Source organism: Echinops telfairi, unplaced genomic scaffold, assembly GCF_000313985.2.
Source record: "Echinops telfairi isolate 266 unplaced genomic scaffold, ASM31398v2 ScPeMD7_7468;HRSCAF=8506_1, whole genome shotgun sequence".
NCBI classification, from domain to species: domain Eukaryota; kingdom Metazoa; phylum Chordata; class Mammalia; order Afrosoricida; family Tenrecidae; genus Echinops; species Echinops telfairi.
The window spans coordinates 2,091,440-2,112,755 of record NW_022111370.1 but is presented as its reverse complement, the minus strand read 5'-3'; the positions used below and the strand labels follow the sequence as shown (position 1 = coordinate 2,112,755).

At 44.5% G+C, this 21,316-nt stretch overlaps 1 protein-coding gene across 1 annotated transcript in view; it reads left to right on the top strand.

Moving 5' to 3' along the window:
* SLIT2 (slit guidance ligand 2) overlaps nucleotides 1-21,316 on the top strand; it is a 407,728-nt gene that overhangs the window by 306,493 nt on the left and 79,919 nt on the right. Inside the window, exons 15-22 of the mRNA XM_045284385.1 lie at nucleotides 764-787; nucleotides 4,407-4,557; nucleotides 7,831-7,905; nucleotides 9,554-9,697; nucleotides 10,910-11,053; nucleotides 12,658-12,824; nucleotides 14,921-15,053; nucleotides 19,902-19,970. Of these exons, the coding sequence (XP_045140320.1) occupies nucleotides 764-787; nucleotides 4,407-4,557; nucleotides 7,831-7,905; nucleotides 9,554-9,697; nucleotides 10,910-11,053; nucleotides 12,658-12,824; nucleotides 14,921-15,053; nucleotides 19,902-19,970 (907 nt within the window). The remainder of the gene's footprint in view (nucleotides 1-763; nucleotides 788-4,406; nucleotides 4,558-7,830; nucleotides 7,906-9,553; nucleotides 9,698-10,909; nucleotides 11,054-12,657; nucleotides 12,825-14,920; nucleotides 15,054-19,901; nucleotides 19,971-21,316) is intronic.

The window sequence follows — 21,316 nt, the reverse complement described above, 5'->3', positions numbered from 1 at the left end:
CACCTTATTGGGTCTAATTAATAAATCAAGAATGCTTTTCAAGTATATAAAGTTTCATATGTGGGCTAAGAAAATCCTACTGAGATTCTTAAAATTAGTCAGTTATTTGCATTTATCCGAAAGAAAACTGAGACATCGATGGGCCCTATCCAATTTAGAAGTAGACGGTTAATATAGATATAAGCTTACACTTAATGTTGTAGCATATACATATATGCTACAGCATTATATATGCTACAACATTAAGTGTAAGCTTAATGTCATGGTCTCATCATGCAGATTAAGAATGTAAAGATGATACAGATTTTTCTAAAAGGAAATCTTTAGGAAATGTGAGACTATTTCATTTATTGACAATAAGACAAATACAAATGCACTGTACTAATGTGTAATAGAAAAATAAATAGCTCATTGAACGTTGCTATTTGTTTTCGCATCTCTCTGATTTTCTCAGGATAAGACTACATTCTATGACATGGGGGTAGACTGCTACTTCAGGATTCCAGGCATGTTTCACATTCAGCATTTAATTCTGACTAAAAAGCTAATGTTGAAACAAAGCTGTTTATTGCCCATGATTCTAGATGCGTTTAGTACTCAGTGTACATTTTTGAACTTCAGCCACTTCTGGGAACAAACATTTTTTTTTGCTTAATGATCTATAGTAACTTTAGTCCATTCTTAATCTAATATAACTCATATCTCTGCTTGCTGATATTCAGGTGCATCTTCTATTTTTGTCTCTCTTTTTTTTTTAATGTAGCTAAAGAACAGTATTTCATTCCAGGTAGGTTTTGCTCGGTAATAGGACTAACTGCAGACACCTTTTCTTTACCTTTACCATAGAGCTTCTCAACCCTTGATATGCATGCGTCTGAAAATACAGGGGGGAGCTGTAGATAGACTTACGTCTGCATAGATCACCTGTAGCTGTTTCCTGAACACCTGACCTTTGCATGTCACTTCCAGTGTCAAATGTATAGATTAATAAACTCCCACCATTTCTCCCTCTCTCTCACGTTGGTGCATTATCTAAACTTTATCATGGTAGCTAAAATGTTTGAACTTATGGCTTTCTACTTAAACCATCTTCTCTCCTTACGTTGTTTATCTGATCTTTCTATCTGCTTTTAAAATAGAGCTTGTAGAGCTGGTTTTAAAGATAGATCTTTCCCTTGTCAAAGAGCTAATTCTTCACAAAATCAGATCTACACACACAGGATTACTTTTTGCCACCAGGACCTGTGTTTGTGGTAGTTCTTTTAATACTAAAAATGGATGCCTTTTTTTTTACTTAATTTTATTTTACTTCTATTTTTTAGAAATAGGAGGCAAAATAAATAGTTGCTTCCTTATCTGTTTGCAGTGTTGCCTTTTTGGATTGCGACTACAGTGTTGCATTTCTCTCCAGTCACTCTATAAATCCCCAAAATACGGATGCCCATCATCAGAGCATCTGAAGTTTGGGGCGCTGCTTACCTTGAAAATAACTAATGAAATGTGCAATGTTTTACCACTTCCATTTTGAAACTATCAAGGCAGATAATTATGAGAACTAGCTCTTTGAAATATGTTTCCTGATTTATTTTTCTTTGCCTGCCAACTGTGTAAAATGCCTCTTGATTTACTGTTTTAAAATATTTGATACAAAAGATACATAGTAGTGATGGATGGACTGCATTCACCATCTCCTGGTTATCATCTTAAATGATGACATGCTTTAAGAACTAAAAATAAGAAGGTGTCTCCACAGTGTTCATGTGCAAAGACGTATGTTTTTCACCAGAGTTCTAGAATTGGTCTCTTATTTTATAAAGAGATTTGTTGTACTTACCTTGATCAGATTATACTTTGAGTACTTTAACACATTTAACAGATTTTATTATATTGGTTGTTTTGAGTTAGACTTTTCAACAGTATTTTATATATTTTGTTCATGGTTTGTGCTGGTTGCATTAGAAGTAAAACATTGCAAAGAATAACTGGCTCCTATAAGTAGTCACTAAAAATTTAATTGTTTATAACCAATTATTCAACAGCTATTAATTCTGCTGAAAAAGCCATATTTTAAACACCAGGCCACTTTTGCAGTATTATATTACTAGTGCTTACGTCCTCAAAATCACAACAATGCATATAATTTTCACAGATTATCCAAACTTTTTGTTTTCCATGACATTTTATATATCATTGATTAATACTGTAGAAATTAATTTTCAATTGACCCATAGCTTATATCCATGCATTCTGAATTTGGATCCTCTTGTTGGTAGCCAAAATACAAGGCTTTGGGAAATACCTTTTATTTATACCTTTATATACCCCAAGTTAATTTTCAATGTCTGATTATTCAATTCCTATACTTTAAAAATAATATTTATAGGAACCTGATCCCAGCCTCCCTTTCAACCAAAAATGTTGATTAAAAATCCAGCCTACACAGAGACCCTTCACAAAATCATCATGATGGTTACTGTCTTGAGTGCCGTTTGATCTGAAAGTAAGAATCTCAGCATAACTATCCCAAGAGCGCAGTTACCTGAATGAACACACCCAGCTGCGTGGAATATGCTTCTAGAAGATCACAGCCTTAAACACCCCAAGGAGCAGTTCTGCTGTACATCCTTGGGGTCACCATCAGTCGCTTTCCACTGGCAGGCAGCTCCCCCTCAGGACGACAGGATCTCATTTCATTGTGAAGATTAAACTGAAACCCAAACAGAAGATCCCCAATAGAAACCAACATGGTCCTCAAGGAATGTATCCTAACTACTAGACATTTAGCATGGCAGATGTCTTAGATGTTTCTGATGCCCCTGCCACTCAGTGGCATTACGTGTCAATCAAACAGATCACCCAACAGTGTGTAAGTCCCAGCTGAAGGATTCCTCCAAAGGCACTGGTAATCGTCCTCGCGGGGCTCTACTAATGCTGTGTTCATTTTACACAGCCGCCTGCCCCCTGCCCTTCAATACGGCATTCTAGATTGCGGTGATATTCAAAAGAAGATCTATCTCTGAGAGGTTTCCTCTTTAAAGGAAGCCACAGGAACTTAATCTGTAATATCCACCTTTTTAGGCCATTAGCTTTTCTCGGAAGACTGCTGGGCTTCACAAATAACTTGTGAAATTTCGCAAAGTCTCACTGCATGGTAGTTGCCCTTAATTGCCACAGTCAAGGAAGAAGAGAGCTTTGCACATATATGTATTCATCTCAATCGGGATGACTCTGTCTGTCTTTCCTTCTTCCTGGTCTTCACTTTTACAGGAATTCACCATTTGGGCTGTAAGTAAAAGTGTCTGATCTGAACCCCGATGTCTTTTCCCTTCGCAGCCCTCCTCTACCTTCTTCCAGTCTTGGCCCCTTGCACGGGTTTTTCTTCTCCCAAGAAGAACCCCCCGATCTTTGGCGCTCCTCTGTTGTCCTTGTAGCTCACCTTCCACTCCTTCCTGATGCTGTGCCAGCAGCTGCGGTTCCCATCCAGCAGTTCGGAAGGAACGACCAGGCTCCTCTCCGTATCGCCCCTCTTTGTGTTTCCAGGAAAGCGTCCGTAGTAATGCCCTCGCTGGGGTGGTAACCATGCTGAAGGAACGGTGCATGTCTTGTACGCAGTGCCGCGTTTCCAGGGTGTCTGTAGCTTTTCTCCTCCTCCCCTTTATCTTTCCTCTCAGTCTCCCCCTTGGCCTAGTGGATGGCGTAGTGATTACGGAGCGAGATTTTCTGTTGTGCTTGATCTAACCATGTGGTTGCCAGGTATGAGTAAAACATGGTTCCGTCAAGCACCATGGAACGTCACGCAGCTTTCTACAGCATGGCAAGCTGCTGAGGTTTAAATCAGGACTGCCTGGTCTCTGTTGATAAAAACCAATGAAACGAAAGAGGGCTTTTTTTTTAAAAAGACATTCCAGAAGATTACGTGAGAGGGAGAGAATTTAAAAAGAACAGACAGACATAGAGAATCGAAAAACCTAGAGACATTATATTTGCCTTGAAAGCCCTAATTTTAAAACACGATAGAGGAATATGTGTGTCACAGAATGCATTGTAAAATCTTGATGCAGAGGGATAAAAAAAAATGAAACCTTTTTTAAACAATTAGTAGCCACGAGCTTGATGAACTATGAAGTCAACAGGTATGGCTCACAACTGGATCAGCAGAAAGTACCGCTGTGAAAAGCTCAATTCGATTCCTGTCTTCCTGTCTTGTGAATCTGGTCCCTCTGTTTTTTTCCAGCAAATTCCAAGCCCTGTTCTAATCTACTCCTGACATCCATTGACCAACCCCCCCTAAGTTGTCTCCCTGCTGCATAATCTATAGTTATCTTTCTCCCCCCACCCCTTACACATGAATAAATACACTAACCATCAGACTCAGTGTCTTTTCTTGTGGCTTGAATCCTCAATAGGCACAGAAGATTATCGATCGAAATTAAGTGGAGACTGCTTTGCAGATTTGACTTGCCCTGAGAAATGTCGCTGTGAGGGGACCACAGTCGATTGCTCCAATCAAAAACTCAACAAAATCCCTGACCACATCCCCCAGTACACTGCAGAACTGTAAGTTCATTCCTCGGTGGTGACCCGTTTGGCAAATGGGGAATGAGTTTTTAAAGCTCAGGAATTTTGTCTTGCTTCTTTAATCTCAAGAATTACGCTAATATGAATCCCTGCTAACACAGTGCACCAAGATGGTTGTGGAACATTGTGAATATAATTAATGGTCCAGAAATGATGCCCGTTGTTAGAATAAAAAATTTTAGAGTATATGTATTTTACTACAATCTTATTTATTTATTTGGAAAAGCAGAGGAATTTATGAAAGGCCATTTTTGTGTATCATTCTGACCCAAGATATAGTGTGTCATTGGTGTTGTTAGGTGCCGTTGACTGGGTACTGACTCACAGTCACCCGATGTAGAACAAACAGATACACCGCGGTGGTCTTGAACCATCCTCACAATAGGTCTCATGTTTGTGCCCCTGGTTGCAGCCACTGTGTCGATCCATCTTATCGAGAGCCTTCTCTTTTCCACTGCCCCTCCACTTCCCCAAGCATGACGTCCTTCTCCCGCGATTGATCTCTCCTGAGATGTTCAAAGTATGTGAGATGAAATCTCACCATCCTTGCCTCTAAGGAACATTCTGACTGTACTTCTTCCAAGACATATTTCCAGTTTACAATTCTAGCATTCAATTTATTGGTCCAAAATCAGTAGCAACCAATAACGCCAATATTAGCATTAATTGAAAATGTGCTGTGCTCAGAACAATTTTAAAGTTTTTAATAGGTTTCTCTAATCAAGTGTTACCATACCATACAAGGTAGCCTGGCAATCACCATTTTCATGCCTTTGCTAATTATAAAATCTAATTTCCACTTGTTGCCTTACTACCTCCACTTCTTCATGGACGCACGTATACGTAGTATTGGGTGATTTTTCAAGGAATAAAACCTAAAGATAATATTTTTAGAACAGATAACACAGAAAAGATAACGTATGATAGGATTTCTCTATATAATCTTAATAGAGGGCCAGTCACAACAAAAGGAGCCTTGTTGGGTTGGTGGTTACGAATTGGGCTGCAGTCTACAAGGTTCACAGTTCAAAACCACCAACCACTCCAAGAGAGACAGATGGAGCTTTCTATTCCAGTCTCAGAAATTGACGGGCAGTTCTGCCCTGTCCTGTAGGGTCTCGCTAGGAGTGGGCATTGGTTAATTCCATGGCAGTGATCACATAAAAGACCAACACCATCAAACTGAGTCCCGCTCATAGCAGCCCTTGGGTTCTGTGCCCACAGATGTTTTGTCTTGACTGACTTTATGTATAAAAGAAAGCAGTTAGGGTTAATGTGCTCAAACGCCAACAACAGCCTAGCACAATCTCATCAGTTCAGGAACAGCTTTGTGATGTTTATGGACAGCACCATTTGGCATATGTCTTGTGCTGTTTGGCAAAGGGGGCTGTCTTTCTGTGCACGCGGCATCCTTTCGTCTTCAAGGAGAGTTGGGCCTGGGCCTGTGGCGATAGGGATTGGCTGTCCACTTTGGCTCACTGCGCAGAGACGCTCGTCCGTGATGTATTGGATTTCATGCTATTTGAAAAAATCAAAACAGCAGCATGCCCTTTAAAAATAGGAGGAAAACTAACACTCCTGCGGTTCAAGTGAAGACTTTTCAGTCTTGTTAGCTCATGAAGCCATTTCAGAAGTCTGAGACTTTTTGAAATATGTAGAACCCATACAATACCCATACAATGAATATCAGACCTTTGTTATGACAGCTTGTACAGACTTCCTTTCCTAGAAAGATACAAGCAGTAATTTAAATGATGTCTCCCAGCATGACACCTTAGATAAGTTTCCTTATCCATCCCAAAGCATTAATGTATGATCTGATTTAAACATCAGCAAAAGTCACACGTGTAGGCTTTGAAAGAGTAAGCATGTTTAACATTACATATTTAAGATCAGTATCTGGGAGAAATATTCACAGACCAAACGTCACAGGTCTGAGCATACAGGATTTGTAGCCGGCCTCTCTGGAAGATCTTGCTCTTTTCCCTGCCCACTACTTTACCAAGCACGATGTACACTGCCGTTTTCTTCTCAGCTCCTCTTTCCACAATTGGTTCATCCCTCCTCTTAGCGTGGCCCTTTAACTCACTAGTCGCCCTTTCATGTAAATGCTCAAGAGTTGAAAATGTACATCCACCCCAAGCCATGCCACAGCATGGATGTGCCTTGGGTATATTCCATGAAGTGAAAGTCTGCAGGCACCAATCACCACATGGGATTGGGTCCTATTTTGATCTGGAATGTTCAAAATAAGCAAACTCAAAGCGACAGCAAGTAGATTACCGGTTGCTCGGGATTGTGGGAAAGAAGAACAAATGGGGGAGGAGGGTGACTTCTAATGAGTATGGTGCTTCTTGTCAGGGTGGTGAAATGTTTTAGGGTTAGTGATGGTGGGTGCACACTTTGCACACTTTAACGGAATAGACGTTATGGTAGGTGAACTGTATCTCAAATAAGCCGCTACAAGATTAGAAAGGGAACGGATTAGGAGAAATATGTGTAAAATTACTTTTCAAGGGGGCTTTTTTCTAGACATTACTGGTTGAGAGCTGGTTTTGACTATGGTTTTGTTTTGTGTTTTAGTAGAGTGCTGGTGGAGTAGTGGTTGAACCCTGACAGCATAGTGGTCATGCATTGGGCTGTGATCCACAAGGTCAGCAGTTCAGAACCACCAGCCACTCTGCAGATAAAAGATTGGGCTTTCTAGTCATACAACAGTAACAGTCTCAGAAACTCACAGGGCGGGGGGTACCCTGTCCGATAGGGCCACTATGAGTCAGAATTGACTTGATGGCAGTGCGTTTGTTTTGTTTTATTTTGATCATACGTGCCTCTGGGGTATAGTGGCTTACTCCTTGGACTGCTGACCACAAAGTCAGGAGTTTGAAACTTACTGCCACTCTGCAAGGGGAAGATGCGGCTTTCTGCTCCTGTAAAGAGTTCCAGCCTCAGACACCCACATGGACAGTGTTTCTTTGTCCTGTAGGGACTCTATGAGTCAGAATCAACTCGATGGCAGTTAGCTTGGGTTTGGGCTTTGGGTTCTTATTTTGATATTAAAATGTGAGCTAAATGGTGAGATGGGCAAGTGCCATGATCGTCCGTGATATGTACAATATGTTTTATGTAAAGATTGCCACTAAATAATGTTAATGTTCAGTGTGAGGAATAAAATGTTCTCTTCTTCAATTCTGATCATGAAAATGTTCTGTTTTCTCCCTTCCCTACGATCCCCCCCTCCCCTCCCACCAGGCGTCTCAATAACAATGAATTCACAGTGTTGGAAGCCACCGGGATCTTTAAGAAACTCCCTCAGTTGCGTAAGATGTAAGCCTCGCATTCACTTCTTCTGAAGTATTTGTCATGCTTCCTTTTGCTTTTTTCTTCCTGTTACTGAAGTTTTGCTTAAGTGTCTCCAATATTTGAAAGCTATTTTAACGCTCCAATAAAATCTATACCATGAATGCGGAGTAACGTCTGACAGCATTCTGTGTAAACCATGTTGTTCTGTGTGTTCAAATAACACCAAAAAGGAGAGCACCAAACCCAAACCAAAAGCCCCTGCCTTCAATTCGTCTCTGACTCGTAGTGACCCTGGGGGGCAGAATAGGACTGCTCCCCAGTGTTTCCAAGGCTGTGGGTCTTTACTGGAGCAGACAGCCTCATCTTTCTCCCAAAGAGCGGCTGGTGGGTTTGAACTGCATCTACAGTTAACTGAGACAGCTGGTGGGGCTGTACGGTCACAGCAGGAATCTAGCAACCTCAGCTCATCAGAAATGGGATCCACAATGTTTTGTAACTTCCTGTGCCATTTCCCAAACCATGCTGTTATTTTCTCTCTCAGCACATTCGTGTCAATGATTTGACTTTGGGCTTCATTAAACTTTCATTAGAAAAATCGTGAAAATTAATGATCGGAAAACTGGCTGGATGGCTCATCTGTGTTACAGCATGTCCAAAACTCATATTCAACACTAAGCATATGAGCTCAGCACTTTCAAAAATAACTTGGACAGTACCCCTCTCCTCTGAAGAGGACTGAGGGAGGGAGAGGGCAGAAGGAGGGAGCGGGTGGCCAATTGAGGTGTCTCTCTGCACAATGACGATCAGTTGGACAAATATTTATCGAGAAGCACTGGTGTGAATGCTAGGTAAAATACGAAATGATAAATAACTATCGCTCTTCTTTAAGGCCACTCCTGTTCTTGGAATGAACAGTGAGGTCAAGAAATGAGAACCTACAGAAAGGTGTTACCGCAGTTGGATAGTGTTGCTCTCTGCTCAAGTCTGTGGCATTTGGTTTCACACCAAAGACTCCGTGTTAGTTGGTGGTTTTAACCTAGTTTTGCAGGGTAGCGAGTTATTTGCAGTTGCAAGTTCAGCAGTTCAAACCCACCAGCCATTTCATGGAGAAAGCACGAAACGTTCCATACCGGGAAAGATTTACATCCTTGCAGAGCCAAAGGGGCAGTTCTACTCTGTCCAATAGGGTCCTTATGAGTCAGAATGGACTTAGAGGGCAGTAAATATGACAGACATGTGAGCACATACCTGATGCCATCCGCCCACTAACCTACCTTAGACAACTCTTGCTGTCTCTACTCAATTGCCTTGTTTTAATCACTAAATCAAAATCAGTTTTAATCTGTTGTATTTTTTTTAAGTTTCTTTCTCAATTTTTGTGGAGTTTACAAAGCTCTGCAACCCACCACCCGACCTCAAGGGTTTTATGCTTCTGGGAATCTTTGCGGGTTATTGTGATCGTTTTCACCTTAGTAGTGTCTTCTAATTGCCTTCGGCTTGATGAGCCGGGTGCTGAGGAGGGTCTCTTCGGAGTCTCAGCCCGTGTGGGGCAGGGAAGAGCTTGGAGGTGATGGGAGGGACCTTGTTGAGAAGGAGAAAATAATCAAACCAGGAACAAGTTCACTGTCGGAAAACAGTTGTTTAAAGTCTTTCTTTCCACAATTTCATCTAGAAACTTCAGCAACAATAAGATCACAGACATTGAAGAGGGCGTGTTTGAGGGCGCTTCTGGAGTCAACGAAATACTTCTCACCAGCAATCGTTTGGAAACTGTTCGGCATAAGATGTTCAAGGGATTGGAAAGCCTCAAAACGCTGTAAGTTTCCAAACGCATTTTGATTCTTCTACCTGTGGACATGACAGTACTACTGTCACTTTCGGTCACTCTGGACTGCGTAACAAAATAGATGGTCAGAATTGTTGACCTTAAAGAACACACATTGGTTGTTGCCCAGTTTTGGAGATGAGGAATTCGAGTTCGGAATCCCAGCCACAACATGGTCTTTTTACCCAAGAAGAACCATCGGCCTCATCTTTTCCAGCTTCGGTAGCCTCAGGGGTTTCGTCTGAGGTGCCTTGGCTTGTAGATCCATCTTTTCATAACTGGCTCCCGTCTGTGTGTTGGCTGATGATGTTCCATTCCGTTACAAGAACAGAATTTAGTTGGGAACATGCTAGCATGAACTCAGGTGAGCGGCCCAACCTTGTCAGTGACCTAAAACAGAGGAGGACACCATTACAGTTGCCGTGCAAAAGACAGACTCTCTTTGTCGCTGCCTTCCCTCTCTCCCATACACACAGGTTCTGTGGATCGCAGCAGTCTGTTATTCCAGGAGGCCTGAGCTCAGTGTGTTATAAATGACCGAGAGGGCCCTTCCAGGGTGTCCCCACAAAAACTCACTTTCCTCCTTCTCCCCCAAGTCCATCATTCTGGTGCCCGTCTTCAAGACACGTGGCGCTGCAGTCCTGATTCAAAAGGATTCGCCTCTTCTCATTACCCTCAGGTATCTGCAGTAGAATGAGGTCCACGCTCTCCTCATAATTTGCATCTCTGTCCCAGCTAGCGCCGAAAAGACCCATCAGAGGCTCATAGGCAAAGGAGTCCAGTTGCTTCATCTTTATTATTCTTGGGGCGTGCAGAGCCAAGCCCTGTGCATGAATAGCATCCCATTCCAGTGTACTTAAGGGAAGCACATGCAAAGAGAAGTACATTTATGGCACCCCGTCCATTTATCAGAGGCAGCCTGCCACCCGCATCCCCCTTCACCCCATGTCCCAATAAACCAGAACATGCTCAGGTTCCAGCGTCATCAAATCAGATTCTAGGTCCGTGAGCAGAGTCAGCCCTCCCAGCCTTGGATTCTTGCCCCGGTTTTCCGCAGCAATTCCTAGTGGCCATAGAGCATTCGGAAAATAGGAATGCGTCCTTGCACGATTGCCAAGGGAGAGTCTTTGGGTCATCAGATGGGAAAGAAAATGGGTCTCCAGGTGTTTGCTCTCCAAAACAATGCGCCGTCTCTTCCCTCAGGATGCTGAGAAGTAACCGCATCGGCTGCATCGGGAACGACAGCTTCGTGGGCCTCGGCTCTGTGCGCTTGCTCTCGCTGTACGATAATCAGATCACGACGATTGCGCCGGGGGCATTCGATACGCTTCATTCTTTATCGACCCTGTAAGTAGGAGAAATGGGCCTCATCGAGCCCCGGCTGGATCAGTGCTAAGTCTATGTTACTACTTTCATTAAGAGCCTATCTGGGTGCTATTGAGCAGTGGGTTAAAACAGCATTCAAAACTGAGGCGGTGAAAAAAACAAAAGGAAACATTTGTTTGGCTGAACTCATTGGACTCCTCTGGGGGCGGGGGAAGTGTTCATTCTCTCTGATGCTTTAGGAACACACAAGTGCCGTGATTTTTCTCCTCCCAGCCCTTTTTTTTTTCCTGCCCTATCACAGTGACCAAATCATTTGCCTGCCTTTCCGCATTTTCTTTGTTTTCTGACTTGCTCATGCTGTGAGTCAATAAATAAGTATAGTCCATTCATCCCATCCTGTGCTTCCACGTTGACCTGTTTCCTGTGTAAATATCCTAAGAAGAGAGTTGCTGTGGTGATTTGTGAACCACACCCATGCTCAAAAGGACCGTTCGCAGTGACAGGAGATATATATATGATCGTGGCTGCGCCAACCATAAACCCGGTGTACCGGGGGCATCGCTGTGGTATTCTACAGCGATTGGAGGCTGGGTTGAGCCCAGACAGGGGGGTGTTTCATGTGGTGAAGGCATCGATGCAGGCAGCAAGGCAGAAAAGCAAAGTGGATTGTAGGTCTGTAGACAGAGCTCAAAACAGAGTTAGAAAAATCTCCAAGAGAAATATCTAGCAGGGCCCTTCTTTGGAAGTATCTGGAAGACAGTGTTTGAAGTTATTAATCTCATGACGGATTTCCTGGTGATGGCCACTCCCAAGTACAGGAACCTCGTTCCCTGGGCAGGGAATACCAGGGGCTGGAATGAGCGGGGCGGGAAGCCTGATTAACTAGCTCCCGTCGCTGAAGAAAGCATGTGAGGCGAGCGTCCATCAGCGAAGTATTTAATCCTCTTTCACATAAACTGTGACACTTTACATCTTGTGAGTACCGTGTGCATATTAAGGATGGCATGTTTATAAATAATGGAATTGTCAATAGGTTTGTGCTGAACGGGTGAGATGCCGAAAGTATTGCGATTTGTAGAAGTCAATTCATTTTTATAGCTGGCATTTAATCCAGCCAGCTGTCAATTTCGATGGGGAACCTATTCTCTGGAGCAAATAAGAGATGGGAATCTGGAGGTGATAAATTAATGAGTTAGCTGTTGTCGGGTGAAACTCAGGAATATAAGGTAATCAGCCTTCATCTTTGTATTAAATGACTGCATTATCAATGCAGGGCTGTGTGACAGCAAGGCAGGCCTCTGACAAGCTGAAATGATTTCTAAATGAGAATACACATCAGGATCCGCCACAGAAACCCGAATGTCTGCCTTCACTCTCTTTGTTTTGTAAACCATCTTCTGGAGAAGGCTCTCACCCGAAAGAGTTGTGGCTACTGTGTAAAGCCCACATATAAGAGACACAGTAAAATTGTTATGTGGGATTGGGTAGGAAGAGGTATTAGGTGGGATTAGGTATGGAATAGAGAGTGAAATATTGCGTGCAGAATGGTAGCCCGGGAGTTTGAGAAGGAAAACATTGAAGGAAACCCTAAACTGATGTCTGTATCTTTTGCATGTGATCCTTAGAAACCTCCTGGCCAATCCTTTTAACTGTAACTGCTTCCTGGCATGGTTGGGAGAGTGGCTTCGGAAGAAAAGAATTGTGACCGGAAATCCTCGCTGTCAGAAACCATACTTCCTGAAAGAAATCCCCATCCAGGATGTGGCCATCCAAGACTTTACGTGTGATGATGGTAAGCAAAAATCTAGCAACTGCTTTGTAGCTGGGTGTCCACCTGAGGTTTCTGATGTCTTTGTGTTTAAATGTGTCGATCGCCAACATCAAGGCCATACATGTTTTATGTGGCCTTGTTTACACTCTGTTTACCAAGCAGCCCCTTGCTTTCTCAGAATACACTCTCACACTGGAGTCTCCTTGAGGTCACATTTCTGAAGGTGCTGGAAGTTTCTCCCTTTCTCACCATTGGCACGTCTGTAGAATCTTTATGATGACTGCATCCCTTTGAGTGATCAGGATTCTCGTTTCAAATCCAAACTCACCGCCATTAGTCCCTTCTGACTCCTGATGACACGAGACACAAAAGATTGCTTGGTCCTCAGCCATCCCAAGCAACATTGAGGAGTCAGCCTGTGGTGATCTGTTGAGTTTTTATTGCCTCATTTTGGGAAGTAGCTATCCAAGCCCTTCCTCCTAGTGCATCTCAGAGAGCAGGAGTCATCAGCATCGGAGCCGCAGACAAGCCTCCACTGACAGGCAGGTGGTGATGGTGTATGCGGTGCACTTGCTGAGAGTGAAAACTGGATTTCACATCCAAGACCCAAGCTCACTGACACTGAGCTCATTCCAACTCATAGCAACCCTTCGAACAGGGTAGAACTGCCTCTCAGTTCTCTCCCTCGGGACAGCTGGTGGGTTCGAATCACGGACTTTGTGGTTTGCAGCCCATTGCATAACCTGCTTAACCCCCAGATGCTTCCGATGCTCACATAGGAGGAGAGAATACACCACTGAGCCACCCCTGCCCCTTTCTTTGTAGTGATCATTCCCAAAAGAGAATAGCAGCTGATTGATAAGATCTGGCATGTCTGGTGATTCCATCAAAAATAATAGCGACGCTCTCTGTCCTCCCAACAAACTATCTGTCCATCCATTTGCCATACTCGGGTTACTTGTGTGTTGCTGTGAAGCTGGAAGCTAAGCCACGGATGTTTCAAATACTAACAAAGTCACCCCAATGGACATATTTCAGCAGAGCTTACAGAATAAGACAGAAGAGACAGAAAGGGCCTATGCCTGGGCCAACCTTGTGGGTCCCAATAGAATAATGTCTATAGAGGGCTGGAAGGTGAGCGCCCCGGAGCTTGGAAGATCCCAGCAATAGTGGCAGCGATGGCCTCACATATAGCAATGAAGTGGGAGTAGGACCAGTTCATGTTCCATCCTATGGTGACCAGACGTCCCGCTTTGGGCAGGACAGTCCCGACTTTTGATGTTTTAATAAAGTCTCGATTTTTGGAAAGCATGCATGACAAGCTAGGGAACAGTCTATTTGGTCCATATAGACCAAATTTTTAATCAAGAACAGCCCCTCCCCCCAGCCAATGGTGCCCCGCTTTAAATCTGGTCACTCTACGGATTACACAGAAGGCCACCAGGAGGCGGAAGTAACTCAACATGACTGGGACAGTCACAAGCTGTCGTCCCACTGGATTCTCCTTCTCTCCTTGTCAGGAAGATAGCAGAGGTTTTTGTATTTTTGCCAGTCATTGGCAAGAGACACGGAGCTCTGGTTTTCAATGAATCTGCCTCTTTATGCGACCCCCTGGCGGTTTTCTCATGCTATCTCCATAGGTCGGTTGAATGGAATTGTTGCATCTATTCCAATCAAAAATCTCATCTATATTTTTATATGGAAAGGACCGCCAGCTGCTCCTTGGGAGGAAGAGAATTAGTCTCTGGAACCTGCAGGGGCAGTTCTACCCTGACTTCTGGGTCACTAGGGGTCAACGTCCACTCCCTGGCGGAGAGTTTTCTTTTGGGCTTTTTGTTTTCAAAATGCTAGTGAATCACTAAACAAAGAAAACGATTCTTTGTCACGGTGATGATACAAATGTGGACCTGTTTGTGAAATCTGCCCTGGGCAGTCAGTGAAAGGTGATACGGCAGGCATGTCATGTCCCTTTGTCGATACTCAGCACCTTATACCTCACTGACCACGCGACTCAAGTCTCCTAGGTTATGTGACCTTACATTAAAGACACGGCATCCTGCAGGTCATCTGTAAGGCCACACACTTGTGTTTACTCTGTGTTTCCTTTGGCAATCTAGGAAACGATGACAATAGTTGTTCCCCGCTCTCTCGATGCCCTCTGGAGTGTACTTGCTTGGATACCGTCGTCCGCTGTAGCAACAAGGGCTTGAAGGTCCTGCCGAAAGCTATTCCACGGGACGTCACTGAGCTGTAAGTAAAGGCTCCCTTTCCTTAGCAATCACCATTGCTCAAACCCAGGGAAGCAGGGATGAAACAAAGAAGGAGCTGCCTTCAACAACATTGGTAGCTTGAGATTCCTAAGGTCATGGGGGAGATGTAGGACTGTGGGAAGCCTGAATCCACAAGACCCAGCGTTTCTGGGTCTGCTCCCTCCCCGGCTTGCAGTGTCTATGGAGGTGTGGGTTCTGTTGGGGATTGCATCCTTCCTGACACATGGATCCCTCATGGCACAAACTGCTAACTGAAGGTTGGTGGTTCACATCCATTCCAGAGGCATGTCTTTAGAAAATAGGTCTGGGGATCTGCTTCTAAAAGGTTAACAACCACACAGGCCCAGTGGAGCCCATTTCTACCTTTAACACACTCGAGGGCTGAGCAACCAGTCTGGGTGCTTGATTCCAAGTAGACACAAAGCAAACAAGCTCCGGTGGCCTCTCCTGGACGCATGTCAAGCCTTTGAGCATCGGGCCTTCACCCAGCAATGAGAGGAGGAATGGAACTAGCAGGCTGGAGAACTGCCATCTCCTGCAGCCTTTGCTCTGATTGATTCCATTTCTCGCCCACAGCAGGAGTCTGCCAGAGGGCTGTGGGCAGCACTGAGGGTGGGGATGTATGTGCATTCTTGACCAGGTGAGTCGTGGTGAAATATGTTAGGAGAATGTCAGAGATGATTCGGACCTTCAGGACCACCATTCAGGTACAAACCTGTGATTTCTTGTTTGACGAGTAAAGGGTATCCCCTATCCTTCCATGCTACAGATAATTATTTTCAGATGTTGTGAGAGTTATTGGTAAAAAAGAATCAGCTCTACTGAATCCAAAAAGAACACAACAAAAACAGTGAGGCAAAAACCTATGCCGTCAAGTCCCTTCCAACTTCTAATGACTCAAGGGGCAGAACAAAAGTACCCTAGGAGGTTTTTCAGATGATAAATTGTTATGAAAAGAGACAGCCCCATCTTTCTAGGGAGCAGGTGGTGAATTCAAACCATTGCCCTTGAGGTTATCAGTCAACACTTAACCCACAATGCCACCATGGCTCTTACCACATATACCTTAGACCAATATGCCAATTTTACAGCATTTCCCAACATTCAGACAGTGGACCATAGTCCTACAAGATGCTCCATGAGAAAATTTCCATATGATCAAATAAGTTTGGGAGGACCCTTCTATGTTATCACCCCTCTTAAAGCTTTATCATGTGCCTTTGCCCTGGTGGCCTAAAGGTTATGCAGTGGCTGTTGACACCTAGGTCAGCAGTTTGAAACTACCAGCTGGTCTGTGGGAGTAAGACAGGGTTTTCTACTCCTGTAAACAGTTTCAGGCTCTGAAACTCCCAAGGGCAGTTCTATCCTGCCCGATAGAGTCACTATGATTAAGAATAGACTCAATGATAATGCGTTTGGTTTGGATTAGCAAAGAATTATCATCACTGTTGGAAGAGGGGAGGGGGATGGAAAGTTAAAACGGACTCTTCCCATCTCCTGAAGGTAACTGAAACAGCTTTGCATGATATGTTAAGAGTTAAGGTTGGTCCCTACAGCCTAACTTGCAAACGCGATTCTGTAGCTTTGCCTTTAGCCCAGTGAGGTTGATATCTGGCCAGTTATTCCCTGAACATACGTGGTCTTCTGAAGAAGGACTTAGATATTCACATTCACTATGCTTTGGTGGTATAGTGGTTATGTGTTGGGCTGTGATCCACATGGTTGGAACCTCGAAACTACCAGCTGCCTGCTCCAAGGGAGAAAGACGAAGCTTTCTATTCTTGTAAACAAGTATAGTCTTGGACGCTCCCAGGGGTAGGTCTTCCCTGTCCGATAGGGTGGCCATGAGTAAGCATCAACTCAATGGCAGTGAGATGTTTGAGTTTATCTGTGTGAATTCACACCCTCGGTCTGCAGCCGACTAGACATCAATGTGATTTGTAGGCAGGATGCCGTGTCTTCCATAGAGTAAGTAAGTACAAGCGTAGCCTCAGGGAGAGACAGAGGGGTCCTCCCCTGTGTTCCCGACATCTCCCTGCTCAGACAGCCCTTACCATAATTCCCACACTGCACGGGAACACACTCTACGTCAGCGTCCCTTCTATTCCAGTGCTCTCTGCTCCACCATCGGCTCTTTCAGAGAAGGAGTTATCTTTTGCCATTTGGTAGCTCCAACCCGGAAACTGCTGCCAGGTGTACAGTCAAAGCCCAAATCACTGCCACTCTGTGGGCAGAGTAGAATAGCATCTGTGGGGTTCTGAGGCTGAAATCATAACAGCAAAGAGCTCTGGGGGAGCAGCCCCTCACCAAAGTTCAGCAGTGTGAACCCACCGCCCACTCTGCAGAAAGATGCAGCTGTCTGACAGCCCAGCCAGGGGATCCTATGGGCAGTTCTCTGTCCTGCAGGGTCGCCACGAGTCAGATTGACTCCACATCGGGGTTCTTATCGGAATCCTTTAGGAAGCCGAGGGAGAAGGACGGGGCTTAACAGTGTCAAAACCCACAGGGTGGTTCTATCCTGCCCTACAAGGTCACTCACCCCCTCCGGGGCAGTGAGTTCAGTTTGGTTTGGGTTTGGTTTCTTTTTGGAAAGGAAGCAGGCGGCCATGTCTCTCTCCCATGGAGTGGGGTGGGAGTTCAAATCCCCAAACTACTGAACTTTTGCTTAGCAGCTGAGTGTTTGCTTAACCACTGCCCCACCAAGGACATGGAGGAGGAGGCGTTCAATAAGTGTGTGGACAGATGGCATTAAACGGCAATGGAATTTTTCCATGAACTTTCTGAAACTTCCACATTCAGCTATAAATGTAGACGGGTGACAATAACTCTGGGTTAATCACTTCGTAGGAAGGAAACCTCATAGTTTGCCAGACCTTGATGATCCCCGTCAGCGATCTGAGTTTCACCCACCCGGGGGGAATAGCCAGGCTGATCCTGTGGAGCAGGGGTCTGTAGGTGTATTTCCGTTCGGAGCATTACGTGGGCACTCTGACCCTCCGCTTTGGGATCCTGGATGCCTGGAGTCTATGCTGCCTGCAAAGTGCTGATTCCAGGAGCACGCAGCTGGTGCATCACTCTCTCCAACGGCATTAAGATTTTTCCCTACCAAATCCCTTCTGCCATGTTATCTGTCCCCAAACCTTCATCCTTCTACCCGATTTCCAGCCAAGACTTTTAAGAAATCATTTAATCCCTTCATTCAGCAACATCTGAGGGACTGCTCAGCTCTGGTTCTGCTGCGCATGCCAGCTCTGTTTCTGCTGTCAGATAATCTGCCTGCCGGACAATTTCATCATAAAATGTTTTTCAACTTTTTTTTTCCCCTCCTAAAGAAAACCAGTTAGAGAAGGCTGGAAAATAATTAACTCATCTCCGGCCAAAGGACCCCCAGAAAGCTGATTCTTAGACGCCAACCGAGTCAGCTGGATCCTTTCGACACTAAGCCATCTCTACATAGCAGACACATGTTGTGCATGCGTTCAAGTCAATTATTAAAGAATTTGGCAAAAAATAAGTGTGTCTTGGTGGTGGGCATGTTTGAGCCAATGGTATCCACAATTACTTAGTCGTATGTCCATAGCATTTCTCCTGAGATTGGTTCACGTGTAAACGTCTATGCTGCACATGCAGAATCTTCCTGGTACTTTTGCCATGATGTTTTCTGAAGTACCAGGGAGGAGGCTGAAGTGTAAGACTGCTTGGTGGTACTGTGGTTTAAAAAACAAACAACCCCAGCAACCGCCTGCTTCCATAAAGATTCAGAATGGCGGGAACCTGATGGGGCTGTTCTGGGCTGTCCTATAGGGGCAATCAGAGTTGGAATCAACTGTAAGATGATGATTTGGGGTTTGGCTGAAGGATATGGAGTTGTGCTGCCCTCTACTGATAGAAATAAAAACACAACTCGAAAAAAGAGAAGAAATTGGAAAAGTGTGAGAAGTCACAAAGTATCCCCGGTTACTTGATCAAATATTTATCACCTTTGTTGACTGCTGGTGCCTTTTATGTCGGCTTTTCCTTTGGAACTTTTGAGATAGATTGTTAGCACAGACAGCTTCTCAGCCACTACTCTCTAGCCAGCTGCAAAGTATTTTCAACTTAAGCCTAATTAGGTCCAAAGCCATCCATTGTCAGCTCCTCCATTTATTGATAAAATGTCTGCAGGGAGTAGATGTCCCTCCCCTTCGTGGCAAGGTTCCCTTAACCTTTCTTGGTTTGGGATCCTCGTAATTGCTAACACGCTGGAGCCAGACACAAACTCAGGTGATGGATTTAATGGGGTTCTTCTGTCCAACGCACAACAGGCTTGGTGCTTGCTGGGCTTCAGCCCTGGTAGATCTACCACGGAGAACTGCATTCGCCAGCCTCTGCATGTTTCTGTAAGCCTACTCTCTCACTGCCATCGAGTCAATTTTGACTCATAGCAATCCTATGGGACAGGGTAGAACTGTCCCTTGGGTTACTGAGACCTGTAACTCTTTATAGAATCAGAAAGCCTCATCTTCCTCCCTCGGACTGGTTGGTGGTTTCGAACTGCTGACCTTGTGGTTAGCAGCCTAGCAAATAATGAGTAAGCCACCAGGGCTCCTGATATTAGCCTAAGGGATACTAAAAAAATGATGTGGCCAGAGTGGACATTGGTGTTTTGACTTTTTTACCTTTCTCTAAAGTAACCAACCCAAGCTAGAGAAGAACATGACATCTTCAGGTAAAATTGCCCTGTCCCTCCTTGCTCAACCAAGGATGAACGGTTGAGCTGTCCATCTATCGTACGGAACAGGGCTATCATTTTAGAGAACATATAAAAAGTATTATTCTTTCTTTTCAGGTATCTGGATGGGAATCAGTTCACACTGGTTCCCAAGGAGCTCTCTAACTACAAGCATTTAACGCTCATGTAAGTCACACATTCATTCCTATTCCAGTCGGTGGAAATGGGGAGGGCTGGGGGCATGATACTTAGTCAGCCTTTCAGGAAACATAAATCATTTATACTTAGATGCGCCCTGCATTGCTCACGGCGGTCCTGGGTCACTAGCTGCATCTTCATAAAACATCAATCAAGCAGTGGAGCATCTTCAAGACAGAGGTCCTCCTCTGTACAGAGAATCACGAACACCCTCAAGCCTAAGTAAGCAGAGAGTTAGAGAACTCCCATAAAACAGACACTTCTACCGGTGGGGAAGATGGACAGAAAAGCTGCCTTTGTTCGAGTGCTTTATTCCTAACTGTGTGTCGGAGACACGCAATGCCTTCAAATCCATGGAAAAGCCATGATCAATTTCAGTAGTTTTAGAGGATCTAAAACATGAGTAAGTCAACCATGGGCTTCCAGGACGAAAACTTATTTGAGAAGATCCGCATGTCTGCTTGAGTATTGCTGACATTGAGAGAGGACGTTGCAAACTACTGGCCTTTTGTTTTGTTTTCTTGAATGGCCTCGTAAATAGCGTCCTTCATTTCCATTCGTGTGGGCAAATGTAGACCACCTTCAAGTTGGAAAGCTACCTGATGCTACATCTTTTAAATGCCTTTTATATGCTAGATGCTATGGTAAATAGTCCCAGTCTTCTTGCCTTTAATGTGACACTTAGGTAGTGTGGTTGTTCCAGTTCAGGACTCATCATGACTGTGTGCAGCAGAATGAAGCACGGCCCTGCCCTGCTGCTAAATGGAAAATTGTTTTTAGAATACAAAACAAACAACCACCACCATGAGGGGGTGGGCAATAAGAGTTGATGTTAAGACAGAACACTTCTCTTTGTGGAAGTCTGGCTGGCTCCGGACTACAGATCGGTGGCTTCCTTGACAGACTGAGAGTGATTTCAGAACCAGGAGGTCCATCCCTAATTGGTGCGAGTTCCTGGGTGGTGCTTACACCCTCAACTAAAGGCCTAAAGGTTGATATTTGCACCCATTCACAGGTGCCTCGGAAAGCAGGCCTGGTGATCTGCTTCCTAAGAATCAACAGCCTTGACAATCCCCTGGGGCACTTCTGCTCTGCACACATGGGGTTGCCCTGAGTCCATGTCAGTCACATGCCAACCAACCGCATCCATAGCTGCAGCCTCTGGGAGGCACAAAGTCATGGGGGGTGGGGGGGTAGGTGAGTAGTGGTAGGGGTCCTGGGTCACGCCTTGAGCTAGCGACCACAAATCCAGCAGTGGGAACTCACTAGTCACTCCACTGGAGTAAGATGAGGCTTTCTACTCCCATAAAGAGTTACGGCCTTGGAAACGTAAA